A 19404-nucleotide genomic window follows, 5' to 3' on the forward strand; every position below is an offset into this window, starting at 1 on the left:
TCAGCTGTTTGCCAGCAGGAGGGTGGGGGAGGAGCACAGCCGCAGCATGCTCACCTGGGGAGGGGAGGCAGAGAAGAGGCGGGGGTGGGGTTTTGGGGAGGGGGGGTGGAAGGAACAAACCTACTGCCTGCAGAGCTGCGCAGCCAGGCTGAAAGAAGAAAGTGCTGCTCAGCTCCCCGGACTTTGCAGCTGGACACCCCCTTCTGGGTCTTAGTGCTGGTTGAGCTCCCTTCTGTGTGCTGGGAGCCATCCTTCATCTTGTACAACAGTGAGTGCCCGTGGTGGGGCAGGCAGGGCAGGGGGACAGAGGCAGTGGGGAAGGAAGGGGCATGGGATAGGGAAGAGAAGGGGATAGGGCAGGGATCAGCAACCTTCGGCCCGCGGCCCGCCAGGGTAAGCCCCCTGGTGGGCCGGGCCAGTTTGTTTACCTGCCACATCTGCAGGTTCAGCCGATCGCGGCTCCAGGCCAATGGGGGGGCTGCAGGACGAGGGATGTGCTGGCCGCGGCTTCTCGCAGCCCACATTGGCCTGGAGCGGCAAACCACAGCCAGTGGGTGCCGCAATCGGCCAAACCTGCGGACGGGGCAAGTAAACATACTGGCCCGGCCCACCGGGGGCTTAACCTAGTGGGCCGCGTGCCAAAGGTTGCCAATCCCTAGAATAGGGGAAACGGAGGCCCACCATGCGGATCCCTTTGGCAGCAGCTGGGGCTCCCCTGTTAAGCAGGCCCATCAAACCCTCACCCCAACAAGCCCCACCTCCCCTGCATCTGTACCACCCCGGTGAGCCCACACCTTCCCCACTGAGCCCCAACCACCTACACCTAGACCCCCCACCCCCCCACCTGTAGATAAATCTCTGTATTAAGCATCTTCACATAACTTTCATATGACTTTGTATTATGCCTCTTCATATAACCCTGTATTAAGCTATGTTCATACAACTTTGTATCAAGTCCTTTGCTATAGGAACTTTGTATCAGATCCCTATGTAGAAAAACTTATAGAAAACTTTGTGTTAAGCCTTGGTATAATGTTATAGCCCCTAAGGATAGTTAAAGTAGAAGAAAAATTTCTTTTTGCTAGGAGTAGAATAAGATTCCCCCTCCCCACACTCCTTTAATCAATTGGCATGTTGAATGAATGAGGTGTGAATGAGCAAGGCGTGGAAGGCAAGCACCTCCAGACAGCTAGTTGGAGAGGGGATGGAAGCCAGACCCAAGGACAATCAAAGTTGTCAAGTGGGCTCACTAAAGAAGAGCAGACATATTGATGGCCTCGGGGGCAGGGGGGGGGGGATTAGAATCAAGCACCTTTTTTTGGAAACAACCTCTTTGAATGGTATTGGGACAACACCCAGAAGGAAGCAGCACAAACGACCAGCGGACACAGATTTTGAATCTGATATAGATTTGCATGAGAGGGAAGCTGCTATAAATGTGAGGTGTCTTGCAGAGGACCCTGGGTCTTGTCAACATCGGAGCATTGATCCAGATCGGCAGAAGCCCGGCTCCACCCCCTCCCCCATCTAACTCACCTGGCCAGTGAAATTAAGGGGAGCAACTAGTTGGTAACAACAACAAGACGGAGTGTGTTTGTGAGTGCATGAGTGTAATATAGATCATATGCATATGATACAGTGTTGATTGATGCATGTATTACCAATGAATGTGCATCTAGCAGTTTGGGGTTTGTAAACAGTGCCCTTGTGCTGGGCTGAGTGGGGCCACTCCTGCTGCGCTGCGTCTCATTGCCCCCAACCGGCCCCTCGCTCTGTGGACCGCCCCCCATCACATGCCCTATTTCCCCAATGGGGGCCCACAAATATGTTTGGCGCCGGGCCCACAAAAAGTTAATCCGGCCCTGACTCCTAGAACCCAACCTATAACCACCAGAAGCAATCCGGCAGGCTCAGACGGGAGGTACTGGTATCAGGTCCTCTCTGATTAAGGGGATTAAATTAATTCATGGCTTTAAAAGTAAATACCTACACTAAGGGAAAAAGCCCGGGAAGGAAGATTGCATGCATCTAGGTGTTACATGCATATTGGAGAACACAAGATACACCTGTTAGAGCTCCCCAACCCCTGTGAAGAGTGAGGATTCCCTGAGAATAGAGAGATGAGACCTGTAAAAGCAAGCAATAAAACACGCCATTCTAGTACACCAAGGATACTGCTCGGTCTCTTGGGGAGACCATCAACCAGGAGGGCCAAATAGGTACTAACTATTTGATTTGTGAAGAACAAATCATGTCAAACCAATCTGATAGCTTTCTTTGATAGGATAACGAGCCTTGTGGATAAGGGTGAAGCGGTGGATGTGGTATACCTAGACTTTAGTAAGGCATTTGATACGGTCTCGCATGATATTCTTATCGATAAACTAGGCAAATACAAATTAGATGGGGCTACTATAAGGTGGTGCATAACTGGCTGGATAACCGTACTCAGAGTTGTTGATGGTTCCCAATCCTGCTGGAAAGGCGTAACGAGTGGGGTACCGCAGGGGTCTGTTTTGGGACCGGCTCTGTTCAATATCTTCATCAACGACTTAGATATTGGCATAGAAAGTACGCTTATTAAGTTTGCGGATGATACCAAACTGGGAGGGATTGCAACTACTTTGGAGGACAGGGTCATAATTCAAAATGATCTGGACAAATTGGAGAAATGGTCTGAGTTAAACAGGATGAAGTTTAACAAAGACAAATGCAAAGTGCTCCACTTAGGAAGGAAAAATCAATTTCACACATACAGAATGGGAAAAGACTGTCTAGGAAGGAGTACGGCAGAAAGGGATCTAGGGGTTATAGTGGACCACAAGCTAAATATGAGTCAACAGTGTGATGCTGTTGCAAAAAAAGCAAACATGATTCTGGGATGCATTAACAGGTGTGTTGTGAGCAAGACACGAGAAGTCATTCTTCCGCTCTACTCTGCTCTGGTTAGGCCTCAGCTGGAGTATTGTGTCCAGTTCTGGGCACCGCATTTTAAAAAAGATGTGGAGAAATTGGAAAGGGTCCAAAGAAGAGCAACAAGAATGATTAAAGGTCTTGAGAACATGACCTATGAAGGAAGGCTGAAAGAACTGGGTTTGTTTAGTTTGGAAAAGAGAAGACTGAGAGGGGACATGATAGCAGTTTTCAGGTATCTAAAAGGGTGTCATAAGGAGGAGGGAGAGAACTTGTTCACCTTATCCTCTAAGGATAGAACCAGAAACCATGGGTTTAAACCGCAGCAAGGGAGGTCTAGGTTGGACATTAGGAAAAAGTTCCTAACTGTCAGGGTGGTTAAACACTGGAACAAATTGCCTAGGGAGGTTGTGGAATCTCCATCTCTGGAGATATTTAAGAGTAGGTTAGATAAATGTCTATCAGGGATGGTCTAGACAGTATTTGGTCCTGCCATGCGGGCAGGGGACTGGACTCGATGACCTCTCGAGGTCCCTTCCAGTCCTATAATCTATGAATCTATGAATAAACTTTGGTGGCAGTTTGCATGACATGGGCACCTACCACATAGGAGACAGAATGAAACACTTGGTTTGTTCTTTCTGGTAACCTAAGCTACCAATCACCTACCCAATGGTGGTAGCTGCCGATCAGGCCTGGATTGGAGCTTGTGACCTACCGGCAAAAGACTTTGTGCTCAACCACCAATCCTCTGAACTATCAATTTCCACTCACGCGTGTAGGCTAAAGCTAGGCACCCAAATGGGAAGACATTGGGCACCTAGAATCATATTTAGGCAGCCAGAATGGGATTTTCCAAAGGTCCATTGCTTCTTTAGCAGTCCCATGACTGTCAGCGGGATACTTCTAAGTCACTTGGATGCTGCTGAAAATCTCACCCCTACCACCTCGTCTCTGGCACCTCCACAGCTGTCCGCTACATTACAAGACTGTAGTCCACGAAAGCTTATGCTCTAATAAATTTGTTAGTCTCTAAGGTGCCACAAGTACTCCTGTTCTTCTTTTTGCGGATACAGACTAACACGGCTGCTACTCTGAAACTAAAAATCTTGTAAACCGTAATTGCTACTATTTGTACTATTGTAGTGCCTAGAAACTCTAATCATGCATCAGCGCCCCCCTGCGTTAGGTGCTGTACAAACACAAAGATACAGACTGTAAACTCTCTGGGGCAGAGATCAAGTTTAAGACACGAAACAACAGGCAGATGCAGCAAACGGGTAGTGGGGAGCACAAGGGAACAATGAGAACACTGGTCAAGCAGTGGTCAGAGCACACCCACTGCCTAACTTCTGCGGTTTATATTCTGCCAGTTTTGATCAAAGAATTTACACCCCAATGCGGATTTTTGCCACAACATGGTATCAGCAACCTAATCACAAACATCTAACACTTATCAGATGCTTTGAGATCTATGGAAGAAAAGCATCACATACAAGTGATAAGTACGTTCACATAACTAGAACGGCCTTAAAAATAATGTTGTGTGCAGTGTTGTTGTAGCCGTGTCGGTTAAAGGATTTGAGAGACACAAGGTGGGTGAGGTCATATATATTTTATTGGGTCAACTTCTGCAGGTGAAAGAGAAACTTTTGAGCTCAAAAGCTTGTCTCTTTCACCCACAGAAGTTGGCCCAATAAAATATACCTCCACCCACCTTGTGTGTCTGATAAAATAAAGAATAAAGTCACAGTGCACTTCTGCACAGCAAAGTCCAGCCTCTGCTAACATAGCTCGGTGAACCATTAACCACGCCGGACAACTCTCCCAAGGGTGAGAGAAAGGGTAGACGCTATAAGGAACCCTCTTGTAGGGAGATGGGAGAGGAGCCGACTTTACAAAGCATCAGGAAGAAGGAGCCTTGGCAGACAGCAGGCACCACAAGGTATTATCCCAGGGGTAGGCGAGCTGATTTTCAGTGGCACTCACACTGCCCGGGTCCTGGCCACCGGTCCGGGGGGGCTCTGCATTTTAATTTAATTTTAAATGAAGCTTCTTAAACATTTTAAAAACCTTATTTACTTTACATACAACAATAGTTTAGTTATATATTATAGACTTATAGAAAGAGACCTTCTAAAAATGTTAAAATGTATTACTGGCATGTGAAACCTTAAATTAGAGTGAATAAATGAAGACTCGGCACACCACCTCTGAAAGGTTGCCGACCCCTGTATTAATCTATGAGCAAGGGAAGCATGGAAAGCTTCACTCAGGCTCTGCAGGTGGTAACATGATCTGCTTGTGATTCAATAAGCCAACATTAGTCCAACACTGCAAAAGGTGAGAAAGGCTGAGTGGAATTACAATCATTAGCACCTTAGCCAAGGAGAAGCCACCACTTAGTACTGATCCTCAGGGCACCACACTATTAACCTCCTTCCGTGCTCATTAAAGTCTTACTTTGGTTCCTACCTGACAGTTCTTAATCCATTACAGGGCTTTACCTCCTTATCAGATCCACGTGTGGGACTTTTGAAATGAATTGTATCCGCCAGATCTTTTAACATCCTCCTCTATTTTGCTACCTCTTCTACAGATTAAAGTGGCAGGATTAACCCTTCCAAGAGCCGGACTACTTTGCTCCAGTTTTACGACATTCACCCAGGTACTTCATAACTGAACCAAGTTCTACTCTCACTCTGGATTGACAGCAGTGTTAGTAATGCCATCGCTACAACCGAGTTACTCAGGATTGACAGTGGCATAACTGACAGCACAATTTGACCCTCTGTCTTTAACGGAGATGGGCGAAATTAGGGCATTTTAGTTTCGGTTAGCCTCATCTTATCTGGGTTTTGTTTTGCAAAGCCAGGAGTGATCTGGACCTGGGCTGAATTTGACCTGAACCCTTTAAAGGACAAGCACACGGCATTTTAGCCGAAAGGTGCAATTTGCGAGGGATTCTGAGGCCACTAACAAAAACAGGTCTTGGAATAAAATTACCATCACAACCACACTCAGAAAAACACCGTACAGTACAGGGTCAAGAGAGCCACTCCAGGGAAATTTCACTCTAAACGATAGGTTTCAGAGTAGCAGCTGTGTTAGTCTCTAAGGTGCCACAAGTACTCCTGTTACTCTAAACGATAGTAGGCTAGACAAGAGCAGGAGTCTATCTACCATAGGTTAGGATATTTCTACAGCCCCCAGCTTTGCGGTATCTAAACTCTGAACTATGTGTTCTGTCCAGAGGGAGGAGACAGTAAATGCACAGATTCAGAAAGCACTTAGCCACTAGATACCTGAATTCCACACAGGTCCTGCAGTTCCTTCACGGCAGCATCCGTGTCCTTGACCAGGATGGTGGCTATTCCCATTTCCCGGGCTGGCTTTAAGTTAGCATCGATGTCATCCAGGAAAATAACCTGGATTCAGGAGAGATTCAGAACCTGGGGTCAGTCAAGGGAGAGGAGAGTTTTGGGGAGAACAAGGAGAAGGGGACGTTGCTGTGATTCCCCAGTGATTTGGGCCAAGAGATTTTCACGTCAGTGTCTACTGATTTTGGGTGCCCAGCTTGAGAAGCCCTGGTTCACAGCCGACAGGTCTGCCCAGCACTTTCGGAAAGCCAGGCCCCTTTTGTATGTCTAGTTGGGTCGCTTTGGGCAGTCTTTGCCATTGTCCCGTAACTAGAAGTAAGTTGTGCCTGCACCTCCTGTGGTTTCGCCTTCAGCACGCCCAGCGCGTACTCGTAAATTCGAGGGTCCGGCTTCTTCAGACCGATGCGGCAAGACTCGATCACCAGATCAAAATGCCTCCTCAGCAGAGAGAACGCAAGAGCCGTGATGTGTCTCTGAGGGCCGTCATCTATCCAGTTATTTGTGAGCACACATGTCCTGAACCCTGTAACGAACAGACGGCTAAATGGGTCGCGGGGCTATTCAGACTGGGAACGGTTAAGGAGAATCCTCCTTTCCACCACCCAGCTGTCTATCAGTAATTACACATCTCATCTCTCTATGTCCACTTTAACCACAGAGGATCTTTACAAACAAAGGGCCCAACTTTGCGAGGCTCTACTCATGCAAGGTGTCTTTACTCCTGAAGTCAGGAGGGACCACTCGAGTGAGGACTCCCTGTTGAGCAAGGGGTGCACGATCAAGACCTTCTACCACCCGGTCACGTAATCCTGTTCAGAAATTTACCAAGCTCCATCTTAAGGTCAGGTAGGTTGTTAGATGAAGAGCACACCACTTTTGTTATATAACAGTTTGGGACAGGAAGTGAAGAAGAATCCCATGTCCCATTGAGACTGTTGGTGAAATTTAGGTAGGCAGAATGGAATCTGGCCACCAGCAGAGGTTTCTGCTTTTGATCACTGGGTTGAAGAAACTGACAGGATTTCATTTTGGGAGATTGAACAGTCCCTCTAAGGCAGCCACTCCATGCGGATTTGGATGCCGTCTCTTTCTAAGGCGGTGGTTCGGTTGCTCGGGTCCGTTTGACCTAGTCCCAACTGAGGATTGGGTTTTTTTGTTTGTTTCCAATAAATCCAGTCCACATAGGCAAAGAGAAACCCTATTGTAACAAGAATGGGCCAGGATCACACCTGAACGTGGTTACTGGTGTAGCATAGCTGGGTGGGAAGGAATGCTAACAGCAAGCAGCCATCACTTACCATTGTTCCTGAGAGTTACAGCAGCTTGCAGAACAGCAGTATTGAGCTTTGCTTGTGTCATAATAGCCTCAAAGACCTGTGCTACGGAGAACGTCTCCGGGAGAGAAGCCCCCGAGGAGGCAGCAAACTTCTTGCAATCCTCTTCCAGCTCCGAAACCAGCTTAAAAACCACAGAGTTCCCATCACCCAAAGGAGATCAAGTTACATCTCAACACACAATGAGAAAAAGTCATTCAAAACTCTGAATCCCATCAATAGACATGCTCCGCATTAACTATTTCCTAAGTTTAAGGGTTACCAATAAGCTAGTATTAAAGACCCCGCTCCCCCAGAAAGCAGGAATGAAAGGATTTAGCCAGAAGGGATAAAGGAACCAAGTACATTTTGTTTTAGATTTAATGAAATCGCGTTGGACATAAGCCAAGTAATTAATCTACCACTGGTGGAGGCTATTTCTCATGGTGAAACTGCCAAGCTATAGCAGACTTAAGCCCATCCTGAGGCCAGACTAGCTAAGTGTGAACGCCACAAAGTTACCGTCGTCAAGATTCAAACCTAGCCCCTTCTTGGCCCAAAGGCAATAGCTTCACCACGTGAGCCAAGAAGAAGCCTTGTCTTGGCAGGACATCTGCACAGCTTGTGTCCAACACAAGTCGTGCCCTGCCCATCTGCTCAGCGCTCAGCTGAGATGATCTCTTACCTGAGATAAGGCGATCTCCCCTCTCATCGCTCTGGCATAGGGACCATCGGGGCCTGCTCCAACGATGACATTTTGCAAAAAGTTCCTAAAAAAAAAAAAAAATCAACAAATACATTACAGTAAGGAACGAACAAGCAGCAACTGGCTCCAGGATGCTGCTGTCAAGTTACAACTTCCAAGGACCGAGCATTGTCAATGCACTGGCGGGAACCCATTCGGCAGTTCAGTTCTACTCTGAAGAGGGACTCCCAAGAGAGCGTCTCACTCCCCAGGGATCTTTGATTCATCGAGTGGGGAAAACGTTTCTTCCTTTGTCTCCTGTTGACACTGCAGAGTGCTGAGCGAGAACGCCGGATATTATTCTCTTTACGCATCATCTACCCAGTGGTCCTGCAAGCCTCAGAATAAAAACCAGTAGCATGGGAGGGAAAGTCACTTACGGAAAAGACGTCATCTTACTTGAGAGCAGAAGGCCTCCAAGTCAAACATGAGAGATGAAAATGACTTATTAAGCTAGTGGGCTAAATTAATCCCTGGTGCAACTCCAGTCAAGTTAAGTCATAGAAGAAGCTTGGTTCATCCCTTGCCACTGCAGTGTGGATCCCAAGACTCTCCGATGCTTTGTACAGTCCAGAACTGGAGTTCAAGTGCTGAAGCTTTTATCACTTCCACTAAATGAATACTGGTGGCCTAGTAGATTTTACGTCAGGAAACCTTTTGTGATGTTCATCTCAGATTTTCCCTTTGCTTTGTTTCATCCCATCACTGATTTGTACTGGGAGGCAGCGCATGGTCTAGAGGACTGGGACTGCTGGGCAACCTTGGGAAATTCACTTCACCTCCCCGTGCCTCAGTTTCCCCCATCTGCTTAACTGGGATGATAGTGACCTCCTTTGTAAAGTGCTTTGAGATCTTCTATTAATTGAGGCCCCAATCCTGAAACAACTTCAATGTTAGAGCCCTGTGCAGATACAAAATTTCCATTTGCATCTGATCCACAAATACGGTCTGTGGATATCCGCAGATTTGCAGGACTCTGCTCATTGTGACTATCTTAGGCACTACTATGGCCCCATTACTCTAGTATCTCAGCACCTCACCAAGAGCTATTACCCCATTGTACAGATGGGGAATGGAGAGAGATGAAGTGACCTGGCCAAGGTCACACAGTGGGTGTCTGTGGCAGAGCAGGAATCAATTCCTGGTCTCCCACAGCCCAGGCTGGTGCTCTAACCTCTAGACCAGGGGTGGGCAAACTTTTTAGCCTGAGGGCCACATCTGGGTATGGCAATTGTATGGCGGACCATGAATGCTCACAAAATTGGGGGTTGAGGTGTGTGTGGGGGGTTGAGGGCTCTGGCTTGGGGTGCAGACTCTGGGGTGGGACTGGGAATGAGGGGTTTGGGGTACAGGAGGGTGTTCCAGGCTGGGACCAAGGGGTTCAGAGAGCAGGAGGATGATCAGGGCTGGGGGCGTGGGGAGCTCAATGGTTTGAGCATTGGCCTGCTAAACCCAGTGTTGTGAGTTCAATCCTTGAGGGGGCCATTTAGAGAACTGGGGTAAAAATCTGCCTGGGGATTGGCCCTACTTTGAGCAGGGGGTTGGACTAGATATCTCCTGAGGTCCCTTCCAACCCTGATATTCTATGAAATCTATGAAAGGCTCCGGGTTGCAGGCTCCAGTCGCCGCTTACCTCAAGCGGTCCCGGAAGCAGCAGCACGTCCCCCCTCCAGCTCCTACGTGGAGGCACGATGCCAGCCATGCTGCTCTGCGCATTGCCCCACCCGCAGGCACCGCCCTTACAACTCCCATTGGCCACAGTTCCTGGCCAATGGGAGCTGCAGAGCCGGCGCTTGGGGTGGAGGTAGCGTGCGGAGCCCCGTGGCAGTCCCTACATGTAGGAGCCTGGGGGGAAGGGACATGCCGCTGCTTCCAAGCCCCCAACCCCGCTCTCCGGCTGAAGTTCGAGGGCCGGATTAAGAGGTCTGATGGGCCGGACACGAGCAACAGGCCGTATTTTGCCCACCCCTGCTCTAGACCATCCGCTCTCCTCCAATTCTATGCACCTCTCACAGCAGCACACAGGATGGCTCTTTCACCCTCTAGCTCAGAGGCGGGCAAACCTGGCCCGTGGGACCGTCCTGCCCGGCCCTTCAGATCCCGGCTGGGGAGGCTAGCCCCCAGCCCCTCCCCTGCTGTTCCCCCTTCCCCGCAGCCTCAGTTTGCCATGCTGCCAGCACTCTGGGCAGTGGGGCTGCAAGCTCCTGCCGGGCGGCATGGCTGGCTCCGGCTGAGCGGCACGGCTGCCAGTCCTGGTGCTCTGAGCGGCATGGTAAGGGGGCGGGGAGGTTGGATAAGGGGCAGGGGCCCGGGGGGGCAGTCAGGGCACAGGGAGCAGTGGGCAGTTGAATGGGGTGCAGGTTTGGGGGGGCATGGTCAGGGGACAGGGGGATTGGATAGGCATGGGGTCCCAGGAGGCCTGTCAGGGGGCGGGGGTGTGGCTAGGGCAGTCGGGACAGGGAGCGGGGAGATTGGATGGGGGTGGGGTCCGCCGGGGGGGGGGTGGTTAGGGGCAGGGGGTCCTGGGAGGGGGCAGTCAGGGGATGGATAGGGGCAGATAGGGGGCCAGGCTGTTTGGGGCGGCATAGCCTTCAGAACCCCGATGTGGCCCTTGGGCCAAAAAGTTTGCCCACCCCTGCACTAGAAGAAAGATTCTTGCAATGCCACTGCTCCAAAGCGCCTTCCCCTGGGGGCGCCCCGGCAGCAGGACCTCCGAGAGGGCACCCATCTACATCAATGACTAACCCAGCCCCCACAACGAAGGACCGAGAGGGAACTTTTTAAAAAAAAATGCCCTTATTTAAGGCTCGATCCTGTGAGACGCTAGATGCCCTCGCCTCCCATTGGCTGCCCACCAGCATCAATGTCTTGCTGGTCAGACTACAGAGCAGACATGCAACTAGAGGGCTCTGCTACCCCACCTCAATAGTTTTGTGCCACCCAAACTAATGTCTCCCCCCTCCCCGATTACGCCCTGCAAACCCCTCAAGAAAGTGCCACGATCCTATCTGCGTTAGCAGCTAAACGCACAGCTTAAACTACATTAGTTCGTTTAATCTTTCCTCATTAGCTTAATCCTTCCGGCCCCTCCAGCCATTTTGGAGAACTTTGCTCTATCAAAGGTTTGAGCAACAATTTCTCAGATACCTGGCTCCCGTCTCGCCAGGATCCAGCAGGTAATGGAAAGTCTGACACATCAAAAGAAACATCAGAATCGACAGGAGGAGCTAAAAAGACAAAGGCCTTTTGAACGGCGAGTCGTGTCACAGATCAAGTGGGGCCGCTCCAGTTTGTTGCTGACATTAAGACGGTTTAAATAATCAGATCACAGCCAGTCCAGCTCCCTGACAATGCAGGCTAAACCCCTCCAGCACATTTTCTAGTGTATTGGCCACTCTGGTTGCCAGCAACCCAAACAATGTAGCTTCCAACGCTCCCCTAGTCACTGCTCTCTTGACATGTTTCCTTCCCAGGTCCCTGCTCCATTTCATCTTCTTCTTCCATGTGCCACACTAAGTTCTTAGACATCCTTGAAGATGGCTATGCTTGGAAAGATTTGATTCCTTTTTTTAAATCGGTGTCAATTTCACCATTCACGCACAAACCGAGGAAAAGTATTTCCATTGAGTGTAGCATAAAAAGTGCTGGTGGAGACCTGGGAGTTTGATTTAAGGATATTTACTTTATGTATTTTGACTTGTGATGTTGACACTTGGTGTTTTAACTATGATAAAGCTTTAACAGTTTGAACCTCTGTCTACTCTCGTTAAATAAACGTCTGATCCCCCTCTAGGGTTGCCAACTTTCTAATCGCACAAAACCAAACACCCTAGCCCCGCCCCTTCCCTGAGGCCCCACCCCCCACTCACTCCATTCCCCCTCCCTCAGTGGCTTACTCTCCCCCACCCTCACTCACTTTAACTGGGCTGGGGCAGGGGGTTGAGGTGCGGGAGAGAGTATAGTTCTGGGCCAATGGGAGTGTGGAGCCGGTGCTCGGGGCAGGGGCAGCACGCGGAGCCCCATGCCCTTCCCCCCCCCCCCCCCCACCTAGGAGCCGGACCTGCTGACCAGGGCACAGCGCAGTGCCAGGACAGGTAGGGACGAGCCTGCCTTAGCCCCAACCAGCACCACTGACCAGACTTTTAATGGCCTGGTCAAAAACCGGACACCTGGTCACCCTTATCCCTATCTGCAGAAAAGAACCTGGGGATTACAGTGGACGAGAAGCTGGATATGAGTCAGCAGGGTGCCCTTGTTGCCAAGAAGACTAACGGCATATTGGGCTGCATTAGTAGGGGCATTGCCAGCAGATTGGGGGAAGTGATTATTCCCCTCTATTCGGCACTGGTGAGGACACATCTCGAGTATTGTGTCCAGTTTTGGGCCCCACACTACAGAAAGGATGTGGAAAAATTGGAGAGAGTTCAGTGGAGGGCAACGAAAACGATTAGAGGGCTGGAGCACATGACTTACAAGGAGAGGCTGAGGGAACTGGGCTTATTTAGTCTGCAGAAAAGAAGAGTGATGGGGGATTTGATAGCTGCTTTCAACTACCTGTGTTGAAAGAGTGAAGGGGGGTTCCAAAGAGGATGGAGCTCAGCTGTTCTCAGTGGTACCAGAAGACAGAACAAGGAGCAATGGTCTCAAGTTGCAGTGGGGAAGGTTTCGGTTGGATATTAGGAAACACTATTTCACTAGGAGGGTGGTGAAACACTGGAATGGGTTCCCTAGGGAGGTGATGGAATCTCCTTCCTTAGAGGTTTTTATGGCCCGGCTTGACAAAGCCCTGGCTGGGATGCTTTAGTTGGGGTTGGTCCTGCTTTGAGCAGGGGGTTGAACTAGATACCTCCTGAGGTCCCTTCCAACCCTGAGATTCTAGGATTCTATGAGCCTCCTTCCCCGATTGTCTGAGCCGCCCTCAGTTCCTTGCAATTGTGAACATTAAAATTGAAAAAAATGCTTAAAAATAAACAGTGTTATCGAAGTGATATAAAGGTTAAAATTGAATTCTGCCAAGCCTGTACCAATGGCTCCAACGCTGCAACGCAGCAGCAGCACCCGGACGCATTGTGCCTACGGAGAACAAAACGCCTCCCGGTGGGCAGAGGCTGCACAGCTGCTGCAACGCCCTTTGAAAGGGCGAGTTCACAGGATCCACCCTGCTGCCCAGTGCAAGGTACTGAGCCCCGAGCAAGCCCCCTGCTGCCCACCAGTGTTAGGAGACTCCAGCCCCAGCGCTGAGGGGTTTCCATGGACAGCGGCTGCACGCACAACCTGTGTGGGGACGCATGGCTCAGCACAGCCTTAGCCCGGCGCTTGTGTAACCCACACCCCTCCTGGGTGTGATGTTCTGGCCCATCTAGTAGCACTGAGACCACTTAAAAAGAGAAATTAATGCGTCTACTCTACAGCCTTAGCTAAGAGCCAGGTGGCTTTTAGCTCATGTGGTAGAGGCTCATGCACTAAGCTCCAGAGACCACAAGTTCGATTCTGCCCACCAGCGACCGGGGTCTGTCAGCGTTACACTTGCACCCTCCAGACACTGGGAGGTCATTACACCTCCCTTGGCACATTCAGCTCTCGACTTCTGGGCAAAGATTAACGGCAGTGGAGGAGGGCTAGGCCTGCCTGAAGTTTGACCCAAGAGGCAACAGGTTTAGAGCGATGGCACCTCAAAATTCTCAGTGTTCAGGGGTCTCCTCCACTCAGAACCAAGCTCTCTGAAATTTCTGAGGTTACAACATCAGCTCCATCTGGCATCAGTTCCCTTTCTTGCAGACGTGCTGGGGCAGGGCCTCTTGTGGCCACATGCTGTTCTGCCATACGGGAGTGCAAGTTGCCAGGACCAGGGGTATCAGAACAGGGATTAGATTTAAGACACAGTAACGGCTGAAGCCATGTTAGAGCACGTTCAACTTAATTCGTTTCCCCGAAGGTAGGGCAAGAAAAACAGACAGGGCAGGAGAGTGTGTGGAGGACATTCATCATAGCCACGCCATGAGAGGAAAGGCAGCCCTGTCGTACCAAGATGGCTTGTCCTCATAGCTTGGAAACTGGACTGGAGCTCAGGAGATCTGGATTGAATCCTGGCTCTGCCAAGCACTCAGTGGCCACGGCCCAGTTCCTCATCTGTGAAATGGGGATACTTCCTTTCTCCCACCCTTTGTCTTATTTACTTAGCTTGCGAGCGCGTCAGGGTACGGACTGTATTACTACGCATATGTACAGCTCCCCAGCACAACAGGGATCTGATCTCACCTGGGGTGTCTGGGTCCGACCATAATATGAAAAATATAAAAAACATGTCCGAAAATGTAAAGTTAACAAAATCATCTTCTTACTATCTCCATTTAGAGCTCCCGTGTGTCGATTTCTGAACTCTGGGGCAGCGCAGGAGGACAAGTTAAAGTTAAGCTCCCCCCGCCCCCTAATTTGGCATCGGTCAGTTTTTAACCAGTGATTATATTGACTGGAAAACTTGCTTTTCGATGTCCAACTGTACTAACCAAAGAGGCTGCTAGGGTGTAGGTGGGCTGAAGTTTCACACTCCTGCCAATGGATTCTACTTCACCGCAGGGCTAACAGGTTCTTCTTCCATGCACCTGCCACCAATCTGATCAATCCTGTATTAACAGAACATTGAATGGTGTATACCAGGGGTCTCAAACTCAAATGACCACGAGGGCCGCATGAGGACTAGTGCATTGGCCCGAGGGCCACATCACTGACACCAACCCCTTGCTGCCCCCAGCCCTGCCCCTACTCCACCCCTTCCATGAGGCCCCGCCCCTGCCCTGCCTCTTCTCTGCCCCCATTCCAACTCTTCCCCCTCCCTGCCCCCAGGGGGTGCAGGAGGGGTGTGGGGTGTGATGGGGGCTCAGGGCAGGGAGTTGAGGTGCAGGTGTGCAGGGTACGGCAGGGGGCTCAGGGCAGGGAGTTGGGCTGTGGGCTGCAGCAGGGGTGAGGGGTGCAGCAGGGGGTTGGGGTGCAGGGTGCAGCAGGGGCTCAGGGCAGGGAGTTGGGGTGTGGGCTGCAGGAGGGGTGAGCGTGGGGTTCTTTCGTGCGGCCCGCCAAGCTCCCCATGCCCCCACGTCATTTGAGTTTGAGACCCCTGTCTTAGAGGGTGTTTATCTGGGAGTCACCACATGACTGGACTTGAAGGAGCAAGCTTTATCTTCATGGCTGCCACCCCATCTCTTCCTGGGACCCCAGAATCCACCATCACATCACTGGGCCTTCATTGTCCTGACCTGAAAGGGATCCTGACCAGACTAGGCCGGGCCGGGCCACAGAGGAGGAGCCAGATGACATCACCACCTCCAGACGATTCAGCTGAACCCTGAACATCTCGAATATGAGACTTGGGTTCTAATGTCTCCCCTTCCCCCTCTCCCACCTGCACTACCAAAAAAAAGTCATTTTTCTGCCCCATCTTATTGCTCCTCTTTCCTCTCTTTTTGCCTTCTGTGTAACGAGAGCCTGGCTTAGCCACCAAGACGCCAGTCTGTGCCTCAGCACGGAGTCTGAGCTGACCGGACACAACAGGCAACATCTCAAAGGGCCCAGCGCTGAGAACCGTTTGCCGGGTTTTAGATGGCTGACTGGACCACGTGCTGGGTCTGCATTTCTCCAGCAGCGAAGCTGCAAGTGAGAGTCAGCCCAGAGACAGAAGCTGCGTTTTCTATCTTTGCTGCTGTTGTGTGGGTTTCATTTTGTCTTACAGCAAACGGCTCTGACTCCTAACAACTCCAGCCCATCAAAACTAGACTTTTCTCCAAAAGAGGACAATTAATAGCATCTTTAATCCCATCTAAGATTGCCAAGCAGAGGTCCCCCCACCATACTCTACACAGCGAAAGAGAACAAGGGATACCGTTACAACAAAAGTCTCAATAATTCATGTTTCAAATGCTTTAACTGCCCCCCGCCCACCACCACCACCTTTTCTGCATCTGGAAGAAAATATTTTTGATGGCGGTTTTTACAACGGGAGTCGCTAGCAGTAACTTGTCCTGAAACCCCAAACCACATTGAATTGGATAGTGTAACAGTGAGCAAGGGTTTTATGAACATCTTCTCCCTGGCTGGGCCCAAGACAGGCTCCTAACCCCATGAGCTCTCTTCTCACCCGAAATGCAGATGCCTTGTTGAGGTGAGGAGAGGAAACACTGCGCCGAGAATGGATACCAAGCAATAAGCCCAGCTACTGCAAGAGGAGCAAAAAGAACAGGAGTACTTGTGGCACCTTAGAGACTAACAAATTTATTTGAGCATAAGCTTTCGTGGGCTACCGCCCACTTCATCAGATGCATAGAATGGAACATATATTGAGGAGCTAGGCCCAACCCAGCTGCTTCCGCACAGCATCCTACCCCCTTAGGGCTACATTCGGGCCCCAGGGTAGCGCCGCTGAATTCTGTGAGCCCTCCAGTACCTCAGAGATAGGTGCCTATAGAAGAGTGGTAATGAGAATTTAACCCTTCAAGCCTTGAGAAAGATGCCTATAGTTACATGTATAATGAAGCCAGCCATGACTATGTTAACCGTTAGGACACTGGGGCAAAATTCCTCCCAGGTGATAATCCCAAAGATGAACGTACGCCCAGGTATTTAACAAGATTGTATTTCCAGTCAGCTCTTCTCTCATCTGCTTTCCTATGTGTCACCTTTTGCCTTTACGGCGCATTTGCTGAATAGCAGACTAAACATACTGGGTGCTTTTTACAGTTTGAGTTTTGTGTGTAACCTGACAAAAGAAAGGGTTAGGGGAGGGATAGCTCAGTGGTTTGAGCATTGGCCTGCTAAACCCAGGGTTGTGAGTTCAATCCTTGAGGGGGCCACTTGGGGATCTGGGGCAAAATCAGTACTTGGTCCTGCTAGTGAAGGCAGGGGGCTGGACTCGATGACCTTTCAAGGTCCCTTCCAGTTCTAGGAGATGGGATATCTCCATTTAAAAATAAAAAAAAAATAAAAAAAAGCCTGGAAAGAACATGCCCCCTGCTTCCATTATTAATTTATTTCATAATGGCATCTCACACTTATTTTTAAAGGAAGCATCTTAACATGCACGCGGCAAGATTTTTTTTTTGCCAAAGAAAGAGATTCTTGAAGTACCATGTTAAAAGCTCTACCACAAAAAAAAGAGACTTTACTGATAGATCTTTGTTATCTTGAATGAAGAAAGATTCACTTGCGGGCGATCTTGAAACAAAATGAAATGTACTATTTCTAGGGCAAAGCTGTTTTCCAATTTAGTCTTTAAGAAATGGTGCCAAATCAGAGAAGACCCATCTTTTCACTTAGAAAGTCAAGTTAAGATCATTATCTTGTCCTTCTGACAGATAATTTAACCGCAAGAGATGTTTGGTTACCACAACCCAGATAGAATTACATACGGCATAAATCCCCCTGCAGTTGCATCTGGATCCAGTAGTCTTCCTTCTATGCGGATTGTTTGCACACTGTAACTCAGCGGTCAAATTCATCCCAAGAGCTGGGCTACATTTTAGCAGAGAATGAAGCGTTCACCATCTGTGCATGAATACACACACAGCTGGGAGCTTTAGGATGAAAGGTGTGAGAGAGAGAGAGAGAGGGGGGGGGGGACACACACCCTGGAGCACTAGAATCATAGAATATCAGGGTTGGAAGGGACCTCAGGAGATCATCTAGTCCAGGGGTCGGCAACCTTTCAGAAGTGCTGCGCCGAGTCTTCATTTAGTCACTCTAACTTAAGGGTTCACGTGCCAGTCATACAGTTTAACGTTTTTAGAAGGTCTCTTTCTCTAAGTCTATAATATAGAACTCAACTATTGTTGTATGTAAAGTAAAGAAGGTTTTTAAAATGTTTAAGAAGCTTCATTTAAAATTAAATTAAAATGCAGAGCCCCCCCAGACTGGTGGCGAGGACCCGGGCAGTGTGAGTGTCACTAAAAATCAGCTCATGTGCCACCTTTGGCACACGTGCCATAGGTTGCCTACCCCGGTCTAGTCCAACCCCCTGCTCAAAGCAGGACAAATCCCCAGACTTTTTTTTTTAAACCCCAGTTCCCTAAATGGCCCCATCAAGGATTGAACTCACAACCCTGGATTTAGCAGGCCAATGCTCAAACCACTGAGCTATCCCTCCACTAGGCCTGGTGCAAGACCTAAGGCCCAAACCATAGTCAGCAAAGTCAAGCCATTGGTTTAAAGCAGATGCTAAGAAATTTACTGTCCTATACACAACCTTGGCAAGGGCACTGCTAATGTTGCAAAACACGGGCACTCCTAAGAAGCAACAGATCCTGGAGATGTGTGTGAACACACTCCAAAAGATTAACACAGGTACATCTGACCTATCGCAAGAAAAAAGGGTTTTACAGATGGTATGAATAGGGATATTTTGCCCAAGGCACCTGGAGCAAGATACAAGGAGAGGTAACAAGCAGATGTCATGAAACACGTAATGTGGTACATAAGTTGTTTGTAGGAGAAGCTAGCCGCTCTCATTCAGCAAAGTTTACCAGATGGTGACAACCAGCAGTAAGGGTAACTCATAACACGGACGGAAGGTACCGTGTAGTAACTAATTATGTGAAATGAAGGCCTCGTTTGTGATGTCACCACTCCAAATTTCTGTATCAGAAGGGTAGCTGTGCTAGTCTGTATCCACAAAAACAACGAGGAGTCCAGTGGCACCTTAAAGACTAACAGATTTATTTGGGCATAAGCTTTCGGGGGTAAAAACCCCACTTCTTTAGATGCATGGAGTGAAAACTACAGATGCAGGCATTATATACTGACACGAAGAGAAGGGAGTTACCTTACAAGTGAAGAACCAGTGATGACAAGGCCAATCCAGTCAGGGTGGATGTGGTCCACTCCCAATAATTGATGAGGAGGTGTCAATACCAAGAGAGGGAAAGTTATTTTTGCTTCAGACTAGGGACCGAATAGCTAGGCAGCAGTTCTGCAGAAAAGGACCTAGGGGTCACAGTGGACGAGAAGCTGGATATGAGTCAACAGTGTGCTCTTGTTGCCAAGAAGGCTAACGGCATTTTGGGCTGTATAA

The 19404-nt window shown here is 49.4% G+C and overlaps 1 protein-coding gene across 1 annotated transcript in view; it reads right to left on the bottom strand.

Moving 5' to 3' along the window:
* Positions 1–19404, bottom strand: part of LOC101937180 (bifunctional epoxide hydrolase 2-like) — a 105536-nt gene that overhangs the window by 75806 nt on the left and 10326 nt on the right. Inside the window, exons 2-5 of the mRNA XM_065587430.1 lie at positions 8292–8376; positions 7592–7751; positions 6626–6816; positions 6219–6341 (exon numbers count right to left, since the gene is read on the bottom strand). Of these exons, the coding sequence (XP_065443502.1) occupies positions 6219–6341; positions 6626–6816; positions 7592–7751; positions 8292–8376 (559 nt within the window). The remainder of the gene's footprint in view (positions 1–6218; positions 6342–6625; positions 6817–7591; positions 7752–8291; positions 8377–19404) is intronic.

Source organism: Chrysemys picta, chromosome 3 (genome assembly GCF_011386835.1).
Source record: "Chrysemys picta bellii isolate R12L10 chromosome 3, ASM1138683v2, whole genome shotgun sequence".
NCBI classification, from domain to species: domain Eukaryota; kingdom Metazoa; phylum Chordata; order Testudines; family Emydidae; genus Chrysemys; species Chrysemys picta.